This window comes from Manacus candei, unplaced genomic scaffold (assembly GCF_025592945.1).
Source record: "Manacus candei isolate 608988 ecotype Guabito, Panama unplaced genomic scaffold, ASM2559294v1 h1tg000070l, whole genome shotgun sequence".
NCBI lineage: Eukaryota > Metazoa > Chordata > Aves > Passeriformes > Pipridae > Manacus > Manacus candei.
Window position 1 is genome coordinate 1,292,715 of NW_026138118.1, and position 22,832 is coordinate 1,315,546.

The 22,832-nt window shown below is 54.1% G+C and overlaps 1 protein-coding gene across 8 annotated transcripts; it reads left to right on the forward strand.

The window, feature by feature from the left end:
* LDLRAP1 (low density lipoprotein receptor adaptor protein 1) lies at positions 1 to 22,670 on the forward strand. Of its 8 annotated transcripts, none has more exons than XR_007907678.1 (12): positions 2 to 148; positions 2,808 to 2,950; positions 4,448 to 4,560; positions 7,268 to 7,382; positions 9,989 to 10,061; positions 10,478 to 10,561; positions 11,767 to 11,897; positions 13,712 to 13,746; positions 15,516 to 16,830; positions 17,695 to 17,720; positions 17,808 to 19,827; positions 20,981 to 22,666. XR_007907678.1 is itself a non-coding variant. In XM_051807307.1 (9 exons), exons 1-9 carry the CDS (start codon positions 64 to 66, stop codon positions 15,658 to 15,660), a joined length of 924 nt encoding a protein of 307 aa, XP_051663267.1. In that variant the 5' UTR covers positions 2 to 63; the 3' UTR covers positions 15,661 to 17,594. The 8 variants fall into 8 exon arrangements, 1 of the variants encoding a protein (XP_051663267.1); XR_007907677.1 differs by having other exon boundaries at positions 17,808 to 17,884; positions 19,031 to 22,666; XR_007907679.1 differs by having other exon boundaries at positions 17,808 to 17,884; positions 20,981 to 22,655.
* The last annotated feature ends 162 nt before the right edge of the window (positions 22,671 to 22,832 follow it).

Sequence of the window (22,832 nt, forward strand, 5' to 3'; positions counted from 1 at the left end):
CGGACGCGGTCAGCGCTGGCGCCGCAGCAAAGTTTGCGGCGGGGCCGGGCCGGGAGCGCCGGGATGGACGCGCTGAAGTCGGCGGGTCGTGCCCTGCTGCGGAGCCCCAGCGTCCACAAACCCTCCTGGGCCGGCGGCCGGCACAAGAGTGAGACCCGGCGCCCTTCTTTTCACCCTTCCCCTCCCGCCAGCGCGCTCTCCCTGCACCCCCCCTTGTCCTGCATCCCGCCTTTCTTCCTTCCCGGCTTTATCCCGCTTCTCGTGCCCCCTGCACCCACTTTTCCCCCCCCCTCCCCTCTTTCTCCGGCTTGCGCCCCGTTTTCACGTCGCTTTGCCCCGTCCTCTCTCTCCCCTTTCCCATCCCCCTGTACTCCCTTTTCTGCTTTGCTCCCCCCTCTCTCTCTCTCTCTCTCTCTCTCTCCCGCACCTTTTTTTTTTTTCTAACTTTTCCCTTTAGCTCCCTTTTTCCCCCCTTACACACCCCTGCACCTCTTCCCTGTGCAACAGCGGGGTCGGATGGATGGGGGGGGGTCTGTCCCCGTCCCCCGGTGGGGATGATGGGTGGGGGGGTCTGTCCCCGTCCCCCGGGGGGGATGATGGGGGGGGGGCTGTCCCTGTGCCCCGCTGGCGGGTGGGGGTCTGTCCCCGTCCCCCCGCTGGCGGGTGGGGGTCTGTCCCCGTCCCCCCGCTGGCGGGTGGGGGTCTGTCCCCGTCCCCCCGCTGGCGGGTGGGGGTCTGTCCCCGTCCCCCCGTGGTGGGTGGGGGTCTGTCCCCGTCCCCCAGCCTGGGACAAGGGCTGGAGCCCGGCGGGCAGTCTCTGACCTCGTCCCGCGGTTGGCTTTGTCACACGATCGATGGCCCCGTGGCGAGCGGCCACTCGGCCCCAGCCGGGCGCCCTCCCGGCGAAGGGGGGACCGGCCCGGCTCCCCCCCCGAGCGTGGCAGCGGCAGGACGGGGGGAGCTTTGCCTCCGTGCACCCCTCGCCACCCGCGGCGAGATCAAACTTCTTCCTCTTGCTAATCCCATGGGATTGACCCGGCGCTGTTACACCTGGGATTAGGGATGGAGCAGCCGCGGGACACGGAGGGCTGGGGGGCAGCCACGGGGCTTGGGGAGGGGGGTGGGATGGGGTGGGGGGCCGTGCGGTGTGTGTGGGGTGCTGCCCAACGTGCCCTTGGCGGGTGTGCCCGGCGGAGATGCCCCTCGAGATGCCGTGACCTTGAAAACTGCCCCCCTTGCCCTTGGCTGGGTGATGGTTGTGTGCTAACGGGAGGAGGGGTGAGGGCAGAGGGTGCAGAACAGGATGTGTGGAGAAGTGTCTCTGTCCTGCCGGGTTGCTCCTTCCTCTCTGAAAGCACTTTAGTGGCTTCCCTTAAACCACCTCTATTTCCGTCCCAGGGCCTGGCTGCAGGTGGCATCACCCCAGGCAGTGTGGGGTGTTTGGAGTGTCCCTGGGCTCGGTGATAACGGGACCAGTGCCTGGCTGGTGGGGCAGGGAAGGTGGGGCAGGGTCCGTGGCACACAAACCATCCTGGAGTGCTCACGGGAGGACAGTGGCAGCGCCCTTGGCTTTTGAGAAATCCAGGCTTTGTGCTGGCACCCTCTGGGATACCAGGTTAACACAGCATCCCACCTGTGCCTGTTATTTTCCCCTTCCCTCTCCGGGAGCTGTGTGTGTGTTGGGCACAGAAGCCCTGCACTCCCCATGGGACCACTCCCACCTGGATTCCGTCACTCCGGCTGGAGTCTCACCGGTGTCTCACCACTGGGAGTGGTGCTGGGGTTTATGGCTTATCTCCTGTCCTGCCTTTGCAGGGAGGCTGAGTCACCAGGGGTTATCCCAGGGGTGTAGCCAGGTCCCCCACATCCCTGTAGCCCAGCCCTCCTGCCCTGCAGGTGTGCAGGGAGCTCTGGAGTTTGGCCCCACTGCTTGGAGGAGGCTGATTTCGAGGCAGCAAAGCCTCAGGGACATGTTTAGTCTCTGGGAGCCCCATCGCTCCTCAGGGCTGTGGTTTGTTGCCTCCTGCTCAAAGCAAGACCCTCCTTAAAACACAAGAGCTGCACATCCCGGGTTGCCAGCTCCAGGTCTGGAAGGTGGCTCCTGTGGTGTCATTTCAGGTTTAGAAACACCCACCTGGCTTTCACTTTGGTCCCAAACTTAGCTCTGTATTTAGAACACTCCTTCCCACCCTCCCTGCACTTCAGGGAAGAGGCCAGTTGTCTCCTTGGTGGTCTGCAGGGGAGAGCAGAGACCTCTCCTCGCTGAGGCTTCACCTGTGTGAGGGCTCCTCAGGGCTGTAGGTGACCGATTTAGGAGGTCAAAGCACCTCACCTGGGTCCTGGCAGCTGCCTGGGCTTAGCAGTAAATCCTGTCTTAGCCTGAGTGTGTAGGTGATGGTTTGCACTGGGTAAGGTCATTGCTGTGGCACCGAGCCCTGCACTGGGCTGGGGCTCAGGATCCCCTTGGTTATGGTGTGGGCCTGGGTGCTCACAGTTAAACTAAAAGGTTGCTTCTGTTTGTCGTGGCTTGTGGAAAGCATTTTGGGATTCGTTTTTGCTGTGTTGGAGAGCTGCAGAGGCTGATGATGAGGTTCCCCATGTGAGTACCTCGTGGTTGCTGCATGGTTGAAGTGTTCTGTTGCCTCCTCCAGCAGCCGGGTCTCTGCCCCATCTCCTTCCCTGAGCTCCCAGCTGCTCAGGCCTGGGAGTCCAGGCAGCAGCTAAACCAACACCCTGCTTGTACCTAAAGCCTCAGGGATGTCCCTTGTGTGTTTGGGAATCCAAGAGTCTCTTTGTTGTCTCCCTAGAGCTCCCAGAGAACTGGACTGACACCCGCGAGACGCTGCTGGAGGGGATGCTCTTCAGCCTCAAGTACATGGGGATGACACTGGTGGAGCAGCCCAAGGGAGAGGAGCTCTCTGCAGCTGCTGTCAAAAGGATTGTGGCCACTGTGAGTGTCTGTGTTGGAGCAGAGCCCCATCTCCTGCTCTTCAAACGAGTCTGTCACCGGGGAGGGTTTCAAAATCCTCAGGTCTGGAGGCAGCTGTGGGCTCGGGGGGTCAGGATTGCAGGTCCAGCCCCTCCAGGGGCGTGCAGATGTCTGATGGTGTGGGTAGAACTGCAGACAGTGGCACTGGAAAGCCCTTGGGGCCAGCCCTGACCCTGGGATGGGGCAGGCTGTGGGAAGCTGGTGTTGAGTGTCTGAGCTCTGGCTCCCCTTGATAAGCCCGAGTGACCCTGGGTGTGTGAGAAGCCTCTGACCTGGTGAAATCAGCCTGCCCTGGGGCTGTGTCTCCTCTTGAAAGGCAGGGACAGCGTTTGGAGCATGGCCAGTGCAGTTCTGGGTTTTCCTTCCCAGGATTGGCAGGGTTAAGAGGAGAAGGGAGCAGGGCAGCTTGCTCCAATTCCCAGCCGGAGCAGCCGCTGTCCCACTGGAACCCGTGATGCAAGAGGGGACTGGTTTTCAGCCACCCTCCAGCTCCGAGTGAAATCAGCACTTTAAGCCCTTGTAAAACTGAGTGAGGCAAAGCCCCAGCTGTGCCATTAACTGTTGTAAAGCTCAGTGGGGTGGTGGACAGCACTGGGTAGTGCTGGATCCTTTCCTGGCATGTGCTGAGCCGGACGGAGGGAAGCGCTCGCGTGAAGCGGGAGCTGCTGGCAGAGCCCTCCACGTCTGCTCTGAGCCACTGGGAACTGAGCCTTTAAATAAAGCCACGGGGCTGAGGCGGCCTCAGAGAGGCAGGACTGGCCACTCTGGTTGTGGCTCATGAGGTCACCAGGGCAGAGGATCCTGGTCTGCAGCCTGGAACTCACTGGATGTGTATTATTTCTTTTGGAGACCGGCTGGGCAGTGAGCTGAGTGTAACCTGAAGGCTGAAAGCATGAGAGTAGTAAACAAGAGAAAGTGGCACATGAAAGTGGAGTTACTTTTTAAGCTGCCATCGTGGCCTTGCACAGGGGACGCTTTGCTACGGGAGCAGGGTCCAGCAGCACAGCTCAGAGCCAGCTCCTTGGGAGCCCACTTTGTCCAGGACCATCCTGCTCCCAGCACAGCTCCCTCGCTCGTGCTGGTGTCCCCTCTGCTCTAGAACTGGCCAGAAAGGCAAAACTCCCCAGAGTTTCACCAGGCACTTGCAGGGCTCGGCCAGAGCAGCTGCCGGCTCGTGCCAGTGGCCACGGGGAAATCCCTGTGGAGGTGCTGGGCTGGAAGTGCCTGTGCATGGCATGGAGTGGGTGATGTGTGCCCTTGTCTCCTTAGTGCCAGTAAAAATCATGGCTTCAGGGCAGGAAAAGTTTTAACAAGTGCTTTATCACACCTGCTGGTAAAATCAGTCTCTGGCAGTAACGAGCGATATTAATGTGCGTCTCTGGGGTCTCTGCTCACGTGCCTTTGGAGGTATCAGCCTTAAAAACCTGGAACTTTCCCCTCCATCTTTCCCTTCCAAAGGCGAAAGCAAGTGGGAAGAAACTGCAGAAAGTGACTCTGAAAGTCTCTCCCCGGGGGATCGTGTTGAACGACAGCAGCACGAACGAGCTGATCGAGAACATCTCCATATACAGGTGGGTTTTGGGGTGCACTCCGTGTGCCAGAGCTGCTCCTCTGCTCCACCTCCACCTGGTCTGAGCTGCTGCCCCGCTGGCCACCACGTCTGGGTGGAAAGCAAAGGTGGGAGAAGGAGAGTGGGTGATAAATTTAAGGTAAATTTACGTGTGGTGCGACGTGTCCAGCTGGGGGCAAGGAAAGACGTGACGAGCCTGGGGGTGGAGTGTGTGCAAAAAACAGCAGATCCACAGCCAAGCACTCCATGGCCACGTGTGGCTTTACTGCCTGTTTGTGGCAGTAGAAATGCCAGAGCATCCAGGGTGAGGGCAAGGGTGGAATACAGAGGATGGTCAGAGCACCCCTGAGCTGGGGCTGCTGTCCCCTCACTGCCTGCTCCGTGTCTCTGTTGTGTTTAAATGGCTCTGACAGGGAGCAGGGCTGGGGCAGCTGCTGGGACACGGTACCAGGGTGGGGAGGGCAAGGTTGGGTTATCCCATATCCCCTCCTCTGGCTTTTGGAAGATACTTCTTTTAGAAGCATTTCTTCCAAAGTGGCAGGAGGTAGGCACAGGCCTGGTGGAGCAGAGCTCGGTTTGGATCTGGCCTTTTCCATCTCCTTCATCCCTTTTCCCTCTGCATCCCTGCCACTCTGCTTCTGTCCTTCACCTGCTGCTTTGTGCTAGACCTGGGAAGGGGAGCAGGGGCTCAGGGTTCTCTCTAACCACACCACTAACCCACTTGCTTTTCTTCAGTTCCAAACCCCAGCAGTCACACACAGCCAGGGGTGCAGAGCCCAGCCCTCCCTGGGACAGAAACCTGCTGCTAAAGCAGAGCTGGGCAAAGCAGCCGTGCCAAAATCGGGATCCCTGCCCTGGTGGAAGAGCAGGCAGAGCTGTGGGATCAGGGATTTTAGATGCTGCCTTAAATTCTCCCCCGACACTTTAACAGCTGTCGATAAAGCTGTTCCTGTCAGCACCAGAGTATGAGCAGCCCCTGATTCATTGACTGAAGCCAGCCCTTCCCAAACAGGCTGTTTTGGGGACTGTCACTGCTCCTGGGAGATGCTGGTGCTGTGGGGTCATGGTGACTAGTGGGATCTGTGTGTATGGGGGGGTCTTCTACCCACTCTGTGAGTGTGCCCCTCCAGTGGCAGGCCCAGGGCTTTCCTCTGACACCTCTGCTGTCTTCTCCTTGGCTTCTCTATCCACTGGGATGATGCTGGCTCTGAGCTCTTCCCTGGTTCGTGTGCTGGGGCAGGATGGGGTGGCCATGGCTAAAATGCAGCCACTGTCACTGGATGTGCTGCTGCCAGAGGCTAAAACTGTCTCACTTCAGAGGCAGGTGTGAGTTCTCCTGTCCCTGGAAATTAATGACCATCTAATATTGAGCCAGAGGGTGCTGGAAGGGCCATGTGCCAGCACAGATGACTTGCCTTGGCTTTGTCATAATTATTAAAGGAGTGACCTTGCAGTTTTGTGAAAAGTGGGAGAAAAGAGTGAACTTCCAGGCGCCTCTTTGATAAGACCAGAGCACAGCTCAGCTCTGGAAAACAAAATATAGGCCATTGAGCAGAGACATCCTCACATGTAAGAAACTAATGCAGTGTAAATAAATTTTGAATGTGGCTTTTTTAAGTCTCAGCATCTGCTGGGAACTGGGACCTTCCAGTCCCCTCCCTGCTAACTCTCAGGGACAGCAAGAGCAGGAGCTGAAGGGGCAAAATGGGGCCATGGGAGAACTTTCACTGAAAGATTGCACTTTTTACTCGGGTTTTCTCTTTCCTTAACAGCTGTTTGATCTGTTGTGTGCCCAGGGAAGAGGCTTTGCTGGCTGCCACCTTGCACTAAACCTGTGGGACTGCTGCAGCCTGTGCTTGCTGGCCTCAGACAGGACACTCAGTCCTGCAGCTCCTGGCAGGGACGGACCATGGGCGATGGTGGAGGTTGATGCTGAGGGACCTGCTGCCCTGCAGAAGGGAACTGAGCCCTCAATTACAGCCTGGTCTCTCCAGCCTGTTGCTCTTCCAGGGCCTTGTTTGGCATTTCAGAGTCAGCCTGGACCTGCCCAGGGGCTGGGAGAGACTCTGCCATCCTGGGGATGCTCCATGGAGGAGGCTGAGCCTCCCTCCCCACATCCAGTGTGCTCAGGGCTCTCAGGGCACTCCGTGCATCTGCTGCTGCAGATCTCAGAGCCTGAATTTCAGCCTTTGCAACAGCTTCTCTTGGGCACTCCTGCATCAATTTCTTTTCTCTGGTTTGAGCCTCAAGATTAAATCGCAGGCTGGGAGCAACCCCTCTCTCCTTGCAAGCTCATCCTCCAGGGAGAACCTTCTGAGCGAGTCTCTCTTCTGAAGGCAGAGCCTTTGTCAGGTGTAGTCCCAGGATGGCCTGCTGGACTCTTTACCTCCTTTAACCTGTCCTTTCCCAGAAGGTGAAACACTGTCTCTTCTCTTCTCTCCTGCCTCTCCGTGTGGTGCACGTGGGTCACGCTGTGGCTGCGGGAGTGGCTCTGGGCTTCTCTTGCACTCAAACCCCGTGGCATCGGCTCCTCCACTTTGGGAAGGAGTTGTGCTGAGGCCTGGCAACATTCCTGTGCTCCCTCTGCCTTCCCTGCTTGGCCCTGGAGCTGGAAGCCCTGGGGCAGGCGCCTGCTGGCAGCTCCGAGGAGGGGTTGGTGGATCTGCCTCGTGCTCAGTGCCCCAGACACGTTTCGTTCTGTCTTTCAGGATATCCTACTGCACGGCAGACAAGATCCACGATAAAGTGTTTGCCTACATTGCCCAGAACCAGCTCAATGAGAACCTGGAGTGCCATGCCTTCCTCTGTACCAAACGGAAAATGGTCAGTCCAGAGGAAGAAGTGGGGATGTAGGAGGAGGAAGCAGAGAGGGGCTGAAGTGGTGAGATAAGAGCTCTGCCCCCAGCTAGAGAGAGGGGGGAACGGCCTATCCGTTAACTCCAGGCTGGATTCAGCCCGTTGTCTTGGCACCTAAAAGCCTCTCTGCCCTCTGGGGTGGGAGTAAGAGGACCTGACCCTGCACCAGCACCTGAAAATCCCCTTCCATGCTGCATTCCCAGCTGCTGGGACTCTTCCCTGCTCCGCATCCACTTCCCTGGGCTGCCGGAGCCGGTCTGAGCCCGGCGTGTGGAGAGGCTTTGGCAGGCAGGGGGATCTCCAGAGAGGCTGCCACTGAGGTGCCTAGGGGGACCCCAATGAGGGAGGCTCTCAGCCCAGCTGTTCTGGGCTTGCTGCCCTCCCTGGCTCCCTTCCATTTCTTGCCATCGAGGTTCCATGTCCAGTTTTTAGCGGCGTCTTTGTGGCGGGGCCGTGTCCTTCCTGTGGGATTGGCGTGGGACACCCCACTGTGGGCCAGGGATGGGGCTCAGAGCACAGGCCTGTGCGTACAAAAGAGTCTCTGGCTCTTGCTTTGAACCTACTTGTGGGATTTTTTTCCTGCTGATTCAGTGCACCAGGACGGGCAGGGACCCGGAGCTGGTGAGGGAGGGAGGTGGGTCAATGGGCACCGGCTGCAAATGGGGCAAGGAGAGCCCTGGAGGTCTCTCATGGAGCCAGTTGAGCCCCCTCCCTGTGACAGGAAGGGACTTTAGGGCAGAGGAAAGGCAGGTCCAACCCCTCTGCCTGCATAAATCCTTCCCCTAGTGCCTCTTGCAGGGCCCACGTGGAGAATGGGATCTCCCAAACCTACAGGGAAACAAACCTGCTGAGAGCCATTCCCACCCCCTGCGTCCCAGCGTGGTGATTCCTGGGTTCTCAGGAGCATTCCTGTGCCTGGAGTGCAGCCACCTCACTTTTGTTAATATTCTGTGCTTCTCCCAACTAATTTTTTTTTTTTTTTTCCATGGAGAGAATAATGGAAGCTACAAGTTGTCTCTCCGTTCCACGGCGTGTGCTCCCATCCTTGCACGGCAAAGATAAGCCTCGCTCTGCAAATTAAAATTTAAATCTTTCTAGTGCTAAAAGAATTATCTCAGTGGTACATCAGCTCAGCGCGTCTCCCTCCAAATAAAGTTCTCCAAGGCCTTTTGTGGCAAAAACTAGAAATAATTTTTTTTTTTTTCCTAGTCTGTAAAATGCATAAACATCCTGCTGGTAAGGTGATCCCTGCTCCCAGACTGGGATCCCTCCCCAGGGCAGGGTCCCTGGATGTACCACAGCTACCAGCCACGGGCATATAATTAGTCCATATTTTTAGTTCATGGGTAATTCTCAACGGTAGCTGGGTCTATTAAACTTGATTCAGATGTGACAGCTTAAATTGTAAACAGCTGTGAGGAGTTTCATACTTAATTACCATATTTAAGGTTTTTTTGCCATAAAGCATTTGCACTTCCATCAAAGATGTAAATAGCTCTGACATTCAAACGAGCTCTCCTGCTTTCCAGGCTTAATTGGCACTGATAGGTTTGGGGTTCTCCTCCCCCCCACCTGCACGGGATGCTGTGCCCCATTTGTGTCCCTCCATGTCTCCATCCTCCGAGCTGCCAGGGCTGCAGGTTCCTGACCTGGATCCGGGTTTGTTTAGTTTACAACTTGGTAAAACAAACTCGGGCCTCGAGGCTCCCGCAGCGCCAGCCGTGCGGAGTGTTCCTCGTTATCTCCCGGTGCTTAAGCTGCTCCTGAGCTCTGCCTGCTCCTAATGAAACTGGCATTTATGTCACTATTTATACATCTCCAGCAGCTCGTGCTGTTTAAGGTGGTGGTGGGTGGTTTTAGTGCTGCTCAAGCTCGGGGAGGGATGGAGGGGCTCATGGGGTTGGTGTCCCTGCTCCTGCCGCGGCCTGGGGTGGAGCAGGACAAGCCCACGCTGGTGGTCCAAGCCAAGGGAAGAGCCTGGGGTCTGGCTCGTCCTGCCTCCAAGGTTGGAGAGAGCAGCAGATTCCTGGCATTTCATCCTGTTGCTCTCAGGGCATCCTGGTGTTCATAGCTGTGCTGGGGCAGGATGGATGCAGCTCTGCTCAGCCCTCCCCAGCTCCGTGTGGCCAGCTGTGGTCCAGGGCTCATCCCAGGCACTGATCCCTGTGAGGTGGTGCTGTTCTCATGGGTGATGCTCCACGGTGGGGGGGGAGCCACATCCCTCAGGGAGCTGTGAGGACGAGCCCGGATCCGTGCAGCTCCTGCCTGGGGCTGAGGTGTGGGGTGCAGGAGGAGCTGTGCATTCCTGTCTCCCCATCCATCACCACCCTGGCTGTGACAGCCGTGTCCCTGCCTCCTCCCTCTCCCCATGACACCTGAGGACGCGTCTACAACGAGCTGCGTGTCCTACACGGAGCAAGTCTCTGCTTCCATCAATATTTGATTCCCCTCCCCGGCCAGGCGGGAGCGGAGGACTGGTTGCATCCAGGTTAACATGACTCTGGAAAGCAAAACCTCCAAGTGATTTAAATCTACACGGGGATTAACATCCTGCCTCGCTGCTCTCGTTCCAGGCACAGGCTGTCACCCTCACCGTGGCACAGGCCTTCAAAATCGCCTTTGAGCTCTGGCAAGCAGCTAAGGAAGGTGAGTTTTATTCCCCTCTTCCCTCTCTTCGCTTTCAAGGGATGACTTTGGGCTTTTTCCAGCTTTCAAGTGCCTTTTCCCCTTGGCCTCCAAATTTCCAGGCTGCTTCCAGAGCTGGCGCGAGGCACCTCCAGGTTCCTCTCGACAGCCTTGTAAATCCAGCCAGGTTTTGGCTGTGCTCCTTTCTTGCTCAAGGACCCGGTGCTGGGCTGTGGTGCTTCAGAGACCTGCTGCTGTCGAGATTTCTGCTGCCACTCTCAGGATTTTTGCTTTCACCTTCCAGGAGATTATGAAACACACCCAGAGCCTGGGCTGCTGCAGGGTGCCCCATCTGAGCTGTCCCACATCCCTCCTCCTCCTTAAAAGCTTGTGGGGAAGCACTCTGTGAGCAGTGATGGGGTTTTCTTCTTTTTCAGAGAAGGAAAAGCGGGAAAGGTCCATCTTGGAAGGAGAAGGGACGAGCAGCCCCAGCTCAGAAGCCCCTGCCTGCCCTGACACACGTGAGTCACCCCCAGCAGAGCTTTGCTCCAGGCTTGGGGATGGGAACAGGCTGGGGGGTTTTCCCTGGACAGGGTAAGCTCCTGGGAAGGCTCTGAAGACCCCCAAGGAGCTACACTTCTGGCCTAGCAGAGATGTTGCCCTCACAGAGTTCTTGGCTGAGCCGCTCCTTCTCCCCCTTAAATACCTCCTGCAGCCCCTCATCCACAGCTGCTGCCACCCCAAATCTGTTTACTTCTGCCCCAGGCAAATTGGCCATAATGTCCTTAAGAGCTTAGTGTGGATCTCCACATCCCGAGCTTGATTCCGGGTTTGTCTCAAACCCACAGCAACACTCACCATCCCATGGGCTGAAGGAGGGGGACATCCAGGTGCCCCTCTGCCTCCAGCTCCCCCAAGGAAGGAGAGGTGTGTGAAATAAAACAATTAAATAGTAAATCCCCTCATAATTCAGTGCCTGGCCATGGGTCCTCTGCTGCCTCCGAGACGAGAGACAGGGAGAAGTGGGACAAAAGGCTAATCTCTCTTCCATGCTGGCCACGGAGATAAGAGGATTTGGCACAGAGGAAAATAGCATTAAACTGGGCTTCCTTCCAGGCTGGCACATCTTGTTTCTTCCTGTGAAGGCTCAGAACTGGAGGAATCTGTCACAAACGGTGGCACATGGGAATAAGTGTGGCCCTGGGCTGCCATGGGTGTGGGAATGGGCTCCAGTGTCTGCCTGGGGGAGGCTCTGGAGCTGGGGCACTTCTGCATCCCCCCAGTGCTTCCCTGAACACCCCCAAGCTCTGAACTGTTCTTTGCCCAGTGCAGGATTTGCCCTGTAAAATACTGATGCAGGTTTGCAAGATGTTGAATTGATGCCATGGGCTGAGCTGAGGGTACTGCCCATGGCCTGTTCCCACCCTGGGCTGGGATGTCCTGGGGCTGATCCTCACTCATCCTGGGCATAAGTGGGCACCCAGGAGCCTTCCCACTGGCTGCTGGAGGGAAGAAGCTGGTCCTCCCCTGAATCCCTGTTGAGAGGTTCTCAGGTGCCTGATCTGGGCACCACAGATAAATCACAGATAAATCAGCACTGGGGTGAATGCAGCTCCTCCATGCTCAGATTTGGGGCCATCCTGAAGGAAGTTGATTTGATTGCCAAAAGGTTTGGTTGTGTGTCTCTTTTCCCCCTCCCCTCATCCCTTCTCCACTCTACCCACAGCAGCAGCCACGGGGAACTTGCTGGATTTTGAAGATCCTGCCAAATCACCCCTGAGCAGCAGCACAGACCCCCCCCACTTGGATAACAGCGTGTTTGGGCCCAGCTCCTCTGTGAACAACAACGTGGTGTGGGTAAGTGGGAGCTGGGGATGGGGTGCCACCTCCATGGGTGTGCTCCAGGTCCCAGCAAAGGGCTTTTCCTTGGATAACTCCTTCCCCCTGGGAGCTGTGGGGTGGCCGAGCTGCTCAGGGAGGGTTTCAGGGGTGCCCAAATGAGCTGGGTCTCAGTGTCCTACTTGAAATGATTAATTAGTGTTTGAGTACCTGCTGCCCTTTTTAGGCTCAGTAAATAAATGAGCAGGATTGTGAGGTGCTGTGAAAAACGCTGCTGTCGGGTAATTGAATATTTCTTATTCTGGAGCAGCATTTCTCAGTGGTTTGTCACTTAATTGAGAGACCACCTAACTGCTCTGTTCAGGGGAAAAAATCATTATGTTGATGGCTTTTGTTTACTGCTCACTAAAACCAGGTTATATTTATGTTCATTATTACTCTTATTTTTCCCTCGCTCTTGTTTGTGGTTGTATCTGGCTGTGGGAGCATGGATGGCTTCTGGAAATGTCCTCAGTCATCTGGCTTAATTGTTTCATGGACCACTAATAGAAAAATAGTGATGCAGCCCATGTGCTGGGTGTGCATCCCTCAAGGGAGCCTCCTCCCTGCCCAAGTGCTCCATCATCCTTTTTAAACTGGAAGGGGGTGGGTGTGGGTTGGATATTAGGCATAAATTCTTCCCTGTGAGGATGGGGAGGCCCTGGCGCAGGTTGCCCAGAGAAGCTGTGGCTGCCCCTGGATCCCTGGAAGTGTCCAAGGCCAGGCTGGACAGGGCTTGGAGCAACCTGGGCTAGTGGAAGGTGTCACTGTCCCTGGCAGGGGTTGGGACAAGATGATCTTTAAGGTCCCTTCCAACCCAAACCATTCTGTGATCACCAACCTGTGCCCTCTCTGGAAACCCCTGTTCTGCTGAATTTTGGAGAATTGAAGGATAAATTCCTTTGCCTGGGGCTTGTTCCTTGAGTCTGGCGGGCCTGAGCCTGAGGCTTTTCAGGTTAAACCTGAAGATCAGCTCTAAGCTTAAATCAAATCCTGGAGGCTTATCAGCAATCTCCAATCCTTCCCTACTTACAGAGTTTTCATACTTTACTTATTAATTGCATTAAGTCTGTAAGTGCATCACAGGATTTTGGGAGCAGTCCAGCCTGTCTGTAGCAAAGCCCTCACACAGAGCCCACGGTCCTACATGGGAAGCCTTTCCTCCCTTCAAGCAACTCCAGTGCTTTCCCTGGAAAACCTTAAGAGCAGATCAGAGATAAAGGGTCCCAGAGCTGCTTTCAGGGTCCCCCCTGTGCTGGTGCAGAGCTGCTGATCCGGTTCCTGATCCAGAAAAGCTCCAGGGATGCCTGGAGCATCTCACTGAGCTCTGTCCTCATGGTAGAAACTCGCAGCCTGTGCCAGTTCCATGGGAGAGCTGGAGGAGCCAAGGGCTGGCTTTGACTCCAGAGGGGCTTGTGCTCCAGCTGATGGGTCAGATCCAGGGCACACAGGCAGTGGGGCAGTATCAGCCTGTTTGGGGGTGATGGGGAAAAGGCCCTACCCCTGGGCTGTGGGAGGAGCACAGCATCCCTGACCCAAGCTCTGGGATCTGCCTGGAGGAAACCTGGGCCACCCAGAGTTGCACCTCTTACCCTGGGGCTTGTGCAGAGAGAGAGAGCTAAAACCTGCCCTAGGAGGCAGATTGCAGAGGAGGGTTGATTTGGGCACTCAGAAGCCAATATGCACATACATTTTTTGTCTGCCAGTGCTCAAGTGCAGAGCCAGACCTCTAAATACACTTTTGTGTGCTCTCTTAGCAACTACTTGTCTCTCTTTTTATCTCTTTAACAAAGGAAATGGATGATGGTCTCGACGAGGCGTTTTCAAGGTAATTCTCATAACTCCCTTTACTAGTTCACTCCACCACTGGGGACCAGCCCCAGAGACTTGACTGGTGACTGGCTTTTAATAATGTTCCTCATCTAATCAGTGCCATGATCTGACCTAGGCAGCTGCCCCATCAGTGCCTCAGCTGGTAATTGAAAGATAGGCTTTGAGGCTGGCTGATAAGCCAAATATTTTGACAACCTTTTAAGGGTGGAGAGAGGCTGTGTGTGATAGGGAATTTAATTCCCCAAGCAGTTGGTGTGTCTGCTCCCCCTTGCCAAGGCTTTTCCAGGCTGCCTGTGATGCTGGTCCCAGCTTTGGCACGGGGGGCTTTGCTCTTCCTTGGCTCACAGATTCAGAGTGTGTGGCCATTGATTCAAGGGGTTTAGTTCTCTTTCTAATCCAAATTAAAAGCTTCCCTGCACGTGCATGCCGAGCAGAACAGCAATGTTAAACAAATCCATTTCCTTTCAGGTGGGTTTTCCTGCTTGTTTTCATATGGGGACCACCCTGTGGGGTGGTGGGAATGGTGTAGTTTATTAGGGTCTCCTCCTCCAGGTCAGTGTGTGAAGCCACCTGGCCACCATGAGATGTGGAGGCCCCAGTTGGGGCAAATCTGCCCTGGGTGCAGATGCCAGAGGCAGCAGGGAGCTGCCAGGTCTCCTCCTCCTCCTCCTCTTCTGGCTGGGAGGTGCTGGAGGAGGGAGTTGGGCAGGAGCAGGGCTGACCCAACACTGTCCCTTCCCTGAGAGCCATCTGCTTGTGCCAGGGTTTGCAGCACTGCAAAACTGCCTGCTCAGCCCTAAGGAAACAGCCCTCTGGGTCTTGTTTGGCTCTGGGGGATGATTTACAGCTTCCACTTCCACAGCAGCCTTGTCCCAAGATGTGGCTGATAAAGGGGCTGCTTCAATTTGCATCCTGATGTTGGCTGTTTTCCTCAACCCCTGCTCCTTGCCCTACTTAATGAAGCAGATGTTGCTGGTTGTGGGCTTTGTTTTTGGGTTGCTGGATCCTGAGCTGTCACATCACCCTCGGCCTTGTGGTAGTGACTCAGTGTTTGGGCTGCTCATCCTCCAAGGCGGGTGCTTCCAGAAGCATTCCTGCCACATCATCATCATCATCCCTGGACATTTTTCTTCTTTATTAAAAAACGTGGCTTAATCTGAAGCTTTTTTTTGATGAAACACCAAATATTTGAGTTAACCTTCAGCCCGGGGAGAACTGATGCTGCGCTGCTGCATTTTTCACAGAGGTATTTAATAAGAACAAACTGGGGCTCGTTAGGTTTTGGCGAAACATCTGGGATGAAAAGCTCCTAAAGCTGATCCTGGGAGCTGTTAAACATCAGCTGAGTCCTCTGTGTCTTAACCCGAGGGGTTAATGCTCGGGCAGAGCTGCAGCACACGCTGCCTGTCCAGACACAGCGCCAGGACACTGAGTCACTGCACCCAGGCTGCTCCTTTGGGCAGCAGAGATCAGATCCCAGCCATAGCTCCGGGGAGGAAAACAGCCAGGCCGTTAATATATGGGATGTCCAGACTGCAAATTCCCTGGATGCCTGCAGGGGAAACGCTGGGACAAACCAGCAGCAAAGCTGCGACGGACTCAGAGCGCTGCAAATGTTCTGTGCCAGCTCCCCCCTTCCCGAACCACTTAATTCCCTTGGAGGGTGTTGAAATGTGGAGCTGCAGTGTTATGGATGCATCAGGCATCCGGGCTATAAACCAGCAGGATTTGGGTTCTTACTTTGTGTTTTTCTTCCCCCCTTAGGTTGGCTCAGTCAAGAACAAACCCTCACGTCCTCGACACGGGGCTGACAGCTCAGGACATCCAGAGTGCAGAAACGCTCTCCCCTGTAGACTGGAACAAAATAGATTCCACCACAGGCGAGAAGGATGATCTGTTCATGTTCTGAGGTCAAATGCATCTAAAAGCTGACTAGAGAATAACCACTAAAAGTCTCTGGACTGGATCGTGCTGTTGCAGGTGCTGTACACAAGGGACTCTTCTAAGGGCTCTTCGCCAGGTCAGGTGATGTTACAGCACAGTTTAGACCAAAGCTTTAGAAACCTGATGCAGATTTTTATACCTTGTTTTTATCTGAACCACGAGATGCTCTTGAACATATTTATTCCCAGCCATTACCGTTTACATGTGTTATTGGAAGGCGTGGAGAGCATCTCCAGTGTTACGTGGCAATAATACCATGGGAGAACCTTCAGCAGTGCCTGTTGCTCTCTGAAAACAGACTGTGCACCACCAAAGTCCCTCTGTGTGTGTCCTCTAGACAAAGGTCTGCAGATGCAAATGCAATTCCAAGCACAACTGTTACTAATCCACTGATTCTTGAACAACACGTCACCTGCCTGGGCGAGGGGAGGAGATTTGCAGCAGCTGCTGACAGTGTTAAATCAAAGAGGTGGCAGAGATCTTGCTTTTGTATGAATGTCTGTGACACTCTCACAGTTGTCAATCACCCCTGTGGGTTCTGGCCGTTTCTTCACCAGCTCCCTGTGGGAATTGACACTTTTTTTACCCAAAGACTCTACGAAGTTTTGCACTTTAAAACTTGAACTGAAAGCAATGGTCCGAGTTGTCAAGGTAAGCAGTGCCTGTATTTTCTCTTCAGAAGCTATTTACCCAAAAATAACCCAACCTGGCAATGCTGCAGCTCTGTTTCAAAGCTGATTCCTCATGTCCACCATCTCTGATGCGACTCAAAATACTGAAGCTCCTTTGCACTGTTGGCTTTGAAAGCAAAACCACCAAGGAGGAATGATTTGTTCTGCTAAAGCGTGTTGGAAGTGGCAGCTTGGGTGGACCAGCAGCAGGACAGGTCTGTGTTCTCAGCCTGGCTGAGTGGATTTGCCTGTCCATGACTTCTTACTGCCTCAAAACCATTTGGTTGTTGCTCACTCGATGGACTCCAATGGAATTGGATTGGGCAAGACCAATACCTGGATGTTCAGTTAGCAAGAGGTGCCCCTTCCAGGTACTTGGATCCCCTGCTCCCTGACAGCCACAGCTCCCAGGAGGCTCAGGAAGCTGCTTCATCTGCTCCTGGAACTGAAAATAAGTAATGGAGGTATAAAGCTTATGCTAATTAAAAGATTAAGTTTAATGATCCTAAATAGTCACACTGACAGTTTGCAGTGTTTGTGGCCTTATGTGAAGTATACTAATCTGTTTTATAGATTTGTAACTTGGATTTGAAGCACTAATTCATTCCCCAGATAGCTCTTCATAACTCCCTTAAAACTGCTCGCAGGAAAAAAAAAAACCCTCTCTGTCAGCTGTAAGAATTCATTAGGAAGCAGCTGAGTGACTCTGACTTAGATTTGAGATTTTTTTTTTTCCCCTCCTAAGTGTTAGAGTGAGAAGGTGTCGAGGACTCGTGGAGCTGACTCATCATGTCTCTTAATAAAACGTGTGCTCTGTGTATCCTGCAAAACGGGGTTTAAAGCAATTTTACATCTTCAGACGACTGTGCCCATGACTTCCTTGATCCTGTGTGCAGCACCAGCCTCTTGTGATTGAAGGAACTATCAAAGCTTGTCCCTGCTGCAGAGGCACAGGGGAGAGACATGAACCTCCTGCACAGGCAGGGGTTGTAGCCAGTGCCTTGTCCCGACTCAAGGAGTTCTGATCTCCCCAGAAAACAGCCTGAGCTGTAGGATGGACTGTGAGGATTTCTTTGTACATTGATCTTTCTCCTTTTCTAGAGACTCCAGGAGCAGATACCGAAGTGCACAACACTATATATGTGTGTATATAGTTTTTTAAGAAAACCTGATGCTGTAAAGAAAAATCTGTACCGAGGGAAATAAAAGCTCTACCATTTTTTTTGGAGCGTCTGTGCTGGGTGACTTTACTTTTACAGGGGTCCTTTTAATGTGTAGAAGCCTTTGTATTTCTGGTTAAGTTCTCCCTGTCTCTTGATGCACAGCAGGAAGTGATTGGAAACATCCTTAGGAGGTGTGTGTCTGTTGGACAGCTGATTCCAGTGCCATCCAGGTGGGAAGAGGGCTGCAGTCAGACACTAGTCCGTGGTTCTGCTTCCAGGAAATGCTTATGGGACTGGATGTGGCCCCCTGGGATGCACAGAGGGATGTACAGTCTGTCCCTGCATTGGCCTCCAGGTAAGGGGGTGGTGATGGGTGAGGAGAGGGAGGTCAGTGCTTCAGGCTCATCTGCAGAAAAACGTGATGCCAGTAGCATCAAACCCCCAAAATCTCTTTAATTTATAGAATTTCTGAGTCACAAAGTGCTTCTCCCTGGGGGGGAGCTGAATTTGTACAGCTGCCTTTTAAATAAAAACAGCCTGGAGAGCCCAGCACAGCCCTGTGTGCTCAGCATCCCTTTGCAATTCCTGCCTTTGCTGGGCTCCTGCACTTCCCAGCCAACCAGGCTGCCAACCTTGTCTGGGAAGTGCATTGGGAAACCCATCTGGGGTGCTGACAGGTTTAACCTGCCACCCACTCTGGGGTATTGGAGTGGGGCTGCGGGTGGAGCTTTGCAGTGAGAGACACCTCTCATCCCACAGTGCTGACAAAAAAAAAAAAAAAAAAGGACTAAAAGTTCATTTTTCAGTTTAGATTGCCTGTTCCAGGGTGAGCTGTCCCAGATTACGAGTGCTGAGCACTGGCAGCCTGGGCCTTCATGCATAACTGATGGCGGTGCTGAGGAACAAATTGATCTTTCCGTTCGCATGTGACCTTTTTTTAACTGCCGGTTAAGAAACTTTCAGCATCCATTTCCTTCCCCTCTGATGGCTGCGAGAGAGGGAGGGGGGGGCTCAGGTGGGCTGGGGGAGCTGGTGGCTCCTCTCCCCTCAGCCCCGTGTTTTTCCAGGGGGGACATGGAGGGATCCTGCTGCCCGTTCCCTCCCTCGCAGCAGCCGCAGCAGCAGCAGAGGTGTTGGCGTGGGCTGTGCTGTGAAAGGCTGGTCTGTCACCCTGTGCTGGCACGGGGTGTGGACGGGATGGAACAGCTCCATCCATCCCACAGCCGGTAGCCAGCGTGGGCGGGGGAGCTGACAGAGAGCCCGTCTGCAGCCTCCCTCTCAAATCACCTCTAAGGAAGCAGAACCTGCAGCTCGCACCAGCCACGTGCTGCTTCGGGGCTTGATGTTTTAAGTGCTGGGTGCTGCAACTCCTTCAGAGTTAAACTCCTTCAGAGCATCCCCAAAAGTGCAACAGCGAACCCAGCTTGCTGCTGCCAAGTTGCAGGCTGGGTTTAGGTGGAGATGTTAAGTTTTATCAAGTGTTGCTGTTTCCCCTGCTCAGCGAGGGCTCTTGAATGATGGCTGTTGTTCTGTGAGTCGAGGCCAAACCCAGCTGGAAGGTTGCAAACCAGCTGCTTCAGGGAAGTGCTGAGCTGTGGAGCACGAGGGTGTGCAGTGTGACAGGTACCGAGCCCTGAACCTCTCTCCTCGGAGCACCAAGAGGGTTTGTAGCTTCGTGCCAAGCTTGAGCAAAAGCTGCAGAGCTGTGGTTCCCCCAAATTGTCCTTTTTTCCACGCACAAATAGAGCCACCTTTCATCTGAACACCTGAATGGTGTGTTGTGGCTCTTACAGCCAGCCCTGGGCTGCCCTGCGAGGCTTCCTGTGCTCTGCAGCAAGAAATAACAGTCCTCGTGGAGAAGCACAAGTGCCTTTTGGCTGGGGACGGAGGGGGGATTGGGTGGGAAAGGGGGGTGTTGGTTGAGCACTGCTGTCCCCCTCTGACACGTCAGCCTTGCGTGCCGGCTGCCTGCGAAGATGAGATTTGTCCTGTGGAAGCCAAGGGGAGCTGAACCAGAAAACACAGGCAGTGTTTGCCAACAGCCCAGGGCAGGGCTGGCTCAGGAGGAGCTCACCACGGGTCAGCATGCAGTGCTGGAGGGGTATTTTGTGTGTGTGTGTCTCTGCCTCTGCTTTTGAACTTCTCCCCAGGTTTGAAGTGCTCAGTGCAGGAGTGATCCCACAGCACAGCCACCCTTGGTCTGCACGAATGAGGGGTGAGGGGTTGCTCTGCCAACCCCCTTCTGCATGTGAAAGCATCTCCCTCTGAGAAAAGCCATAATTTCAGTGCCAAAAATCTGTAAACTGGTCAAAAATTAACTTTTTTATGCCCCCTTCCTTAACTTTTATGCCCCTAAATCCTGCTGACCATCTGTCCCACCCACCCCAGGCTCCCCAGGTCATGGCCCCAAGGCTGCCAGAGCTCAAGGGGTGTTTGGACAAGGCTCTCAGGCCCAGGGTGGGATTGTTGGGGTGTCTGTGCAGGGCCAGGATTTGGATTTGATGATCCTTGTGGGTCCCTTCCAGCCCAGGATATTCCATGATTCTGCCGGCATCTGACTGCGAGCAGTTTATCAGGAGTGAGTGGATTCTGCTTATGACAGAGGGAGTCTTAATATTGCATTACTTCATTTATTTAGCACCTCTCCTCTGATGCTCAGGGGAAGGACAACGGGAGAGAGCATTGGGGATTGCTGGGAGTTGGTTGTTATTTTTCTTCCCTGCTAAAAGCAGACATCTCCAGCTGGTTCTTGGCTCCGAGGAGGAACATTGGCTTTACAAAAAGGAGGGATGTCAAGTCATTAAGAGCTGCAGGAAGAGGAAGTCTTCTGAGGTGGGAGTGGAAATGGGGCCAGAGAGCTGGAGCCAAGGCAGCAGATGTAGTAAGTGCAGGAAGACTGGAGGCAGTTGCACAGGGTAATGTGCAGGTAGAAGGTAATTAGTGACCAAGTGCCTGGTTAATTAAGTGCCACCAGCCTCTCACGCTGGACACACACTTGGTCCTGTCCCTGCTGGGCTCTGATCTTCTTTGGTAGCGACTCCTCCTCACTCCTGGCTCTGGAGCAGCTCCCAGCACAGCAGCTCCTGCCCAGCAGAGCCAGAGGGACCCTCAGCTCTGCCCGGGAAGCGGATTAGGAGCTCTGCTGTCGGGGCCACGCGCCGCTGCTGGCCCGTGGCCAGCGTGTCTGAGCAGGGCTCTGGAGCCTGGGGCTGGCACCGCTCACCTTTGGCAGCTCCCAGCCTCTCCTGGGGCACTGCCCTGCTGGCAAGCTGTTGGCCTGGGCTGTGAGCACAGACGTGTCTTTGCAGCTGAGGGCTCGCTCCTGGTTCCCTGTGGCGTGGCCTTTGGAAGCCCCACAGGGGCTGGGCTGTGCCAGCCAACCCCAGCTGTGCCCACGGGCAGGGACCCTGTCTCCTCCCAGCCCTTCCCTCTCTCCACTTTTCCTTTCCAGGAGCCAGGTGATTCTCACCAATGCCATCAGGGCCACCGTGCTCCCCTCCCTGCGAAAGGGAAGGATCAGGAGAGGCAGGTTGGGAACATCGACCCCGTCAAGGTTTGGCTCTGAAATCCCCGCTGGCTCCTGTGATTTATCACTCACCCAGCTGCTGCTCTCAGCTTGGAAAGGAGAAGCGAGGAGGGAAAAATATGGATTTTTAAAAGCTTGGCTTTAAAGCCCACGGGCTCAGGCCAAGGCTCCTGTCCTGGCTGAGGGAAGGGGGTGGGAACCACATTGCTGGTCACAACTGGAATAAAACAGCCACCCACGTCAGGCTGTGGCCAAGCAGGGATTCTGCTGCCTGCTCGTCCTTGGCACACAGGTCTTTTGAGCTATGACTTGAGGAAAAACAGTGTTTGGGTAGCAGTTTATTCCCCAGGCACCTTGTTTGCCCCAAACTTTTGCCATCACGGTTTCCACTTTGGAATCACCAAGCCATCATCTCTCCGGCCACACAGGGGGGGGATGCCCAGGGGGATTTTAACTCCCCTCCTTTCAAACCAGCCACTCTGCAAATTCCTCTCCAAATCTCTCACTTTCTGCCTCCAAAGTTTTGGTTTTTTTTTTTTATTTCACCTTTCCAGCCATCACCATCAGCAATTTCTCGCCCAGCAAAAAACTCCAACCTCCCCACGAGAGTCTTCCCTGCAAACCACAGCAGCAGTTTCTGTCTCGGCTGCTGCAATCCCACGGATGGCAACACCACTCCAGGCAAAGTTTTGGCTTAAAAGCCTTGATGGTGATACTTTGCAGGGAGTTATTTGGCTTGTACCTTTGTGTTTCCATCTCCCTCCGCTGATCTTGCTGTAACAACCCCCCCCCAAACTTGCTGCTTGTCAGGTCTTGTTTTAGCTACAACCCTCCTCCTTCCCCTGCTTTTAATGTGACATCCCAGCACCCAGCCTGTCACTTGGCTATTGCCTCTATCACACACTCATACATACGAGCCTCAGGTCTAATTAATGTAATAAAATGTGTAAAAGCACTAAATCTGCTCAGATGTGGCAATTTTATCACTTCTATACGCTGTCACAGCACAAGTAAAACTGACAGCAAAGAATAAAACAGTTATGTTTCTGGCATTTTTTACTACTTTTAATATGCTCTCTTTTTTTTTCCTCTTTGTTACTGGAAATTTAAATTATAATGGTATGCTTCACTTAAAGAAAGTATCCATAGCAACAGGAACATCTAAATTATTGCAGGCTGATCACTTCTCTCCTGGAGTCACATCACATGCCTTTCAAAGACAGTCCCAGAGGTGCAGGATTTTAATAGAATTTTTTTTTTAACCTTTTTTGCAAACAAACAAGCATATACACAGCACTTTCCCCATCAATACACTACCCACAGACAGATCTAAACCCAGTCACTGCCAGCACGTTTGGCTGCCCAGAGAGGGGAGTTTCAGGCTTGCTCTTCCTGAGTCTGTGCCTCCTGGTCATCCCATGTGAAACAAGAATTTCCATGGAGTTCAGATGCTGTAAATTCTGTTGGATCAGGGGAAAGCAGGAGGGGAAGGGGAGGATCACTGAGCCTGCAGCATCAGGAACCTGCTGGTTGGATTCCAAGCTGGCCTCAGTCTTATTTGTAGTTTATCCTTTCCAAATTCTCAGGTGACAGGACAAGGGGGAAGGACTTCAAACTGAAAGAGAGTAGCTTGAGATTAAATATTAGAAATAAATTCTTTATTGTGAGGGTGGGGGGGCCCTGGCACAGGTTGCCCAGAGAAGCTGTGGCTGCCCCTGGATCCCTGGAAGTGTCCCAGGCCAGGTTGGATGGGGCTTGGAGCAACCTGGCTAGTGGA

What these genes read in the sequence shown, in the direction of transcription:
- LDLRAP1 (XM_051807307.1), top strand. Translation starts at nt 64, where the DNA reads ATGGACGCGCTGAAGTCGGCGGGTCGTGCCCTGCTGCGGAGCCCCAGC. An exon ending in GGCCGGCGGCCGGCACAAGA is followed by an intron (nt 149 to 2,807) that starts GTGAGACCCGGC and finishes TTGTCTCCCTAG; the next exon opens with AGCTCCCAGAGAACTGGACT. An exon ending in TCAAAAGGATTGTGGCCACT is followed by an intron (nt 2,951 to 4,447) that starts GTGAGTGTCTGT and finishes TCCCTTCCAAAG; the next exon opens with GCGAAAGCAAGTGGGAAGAA.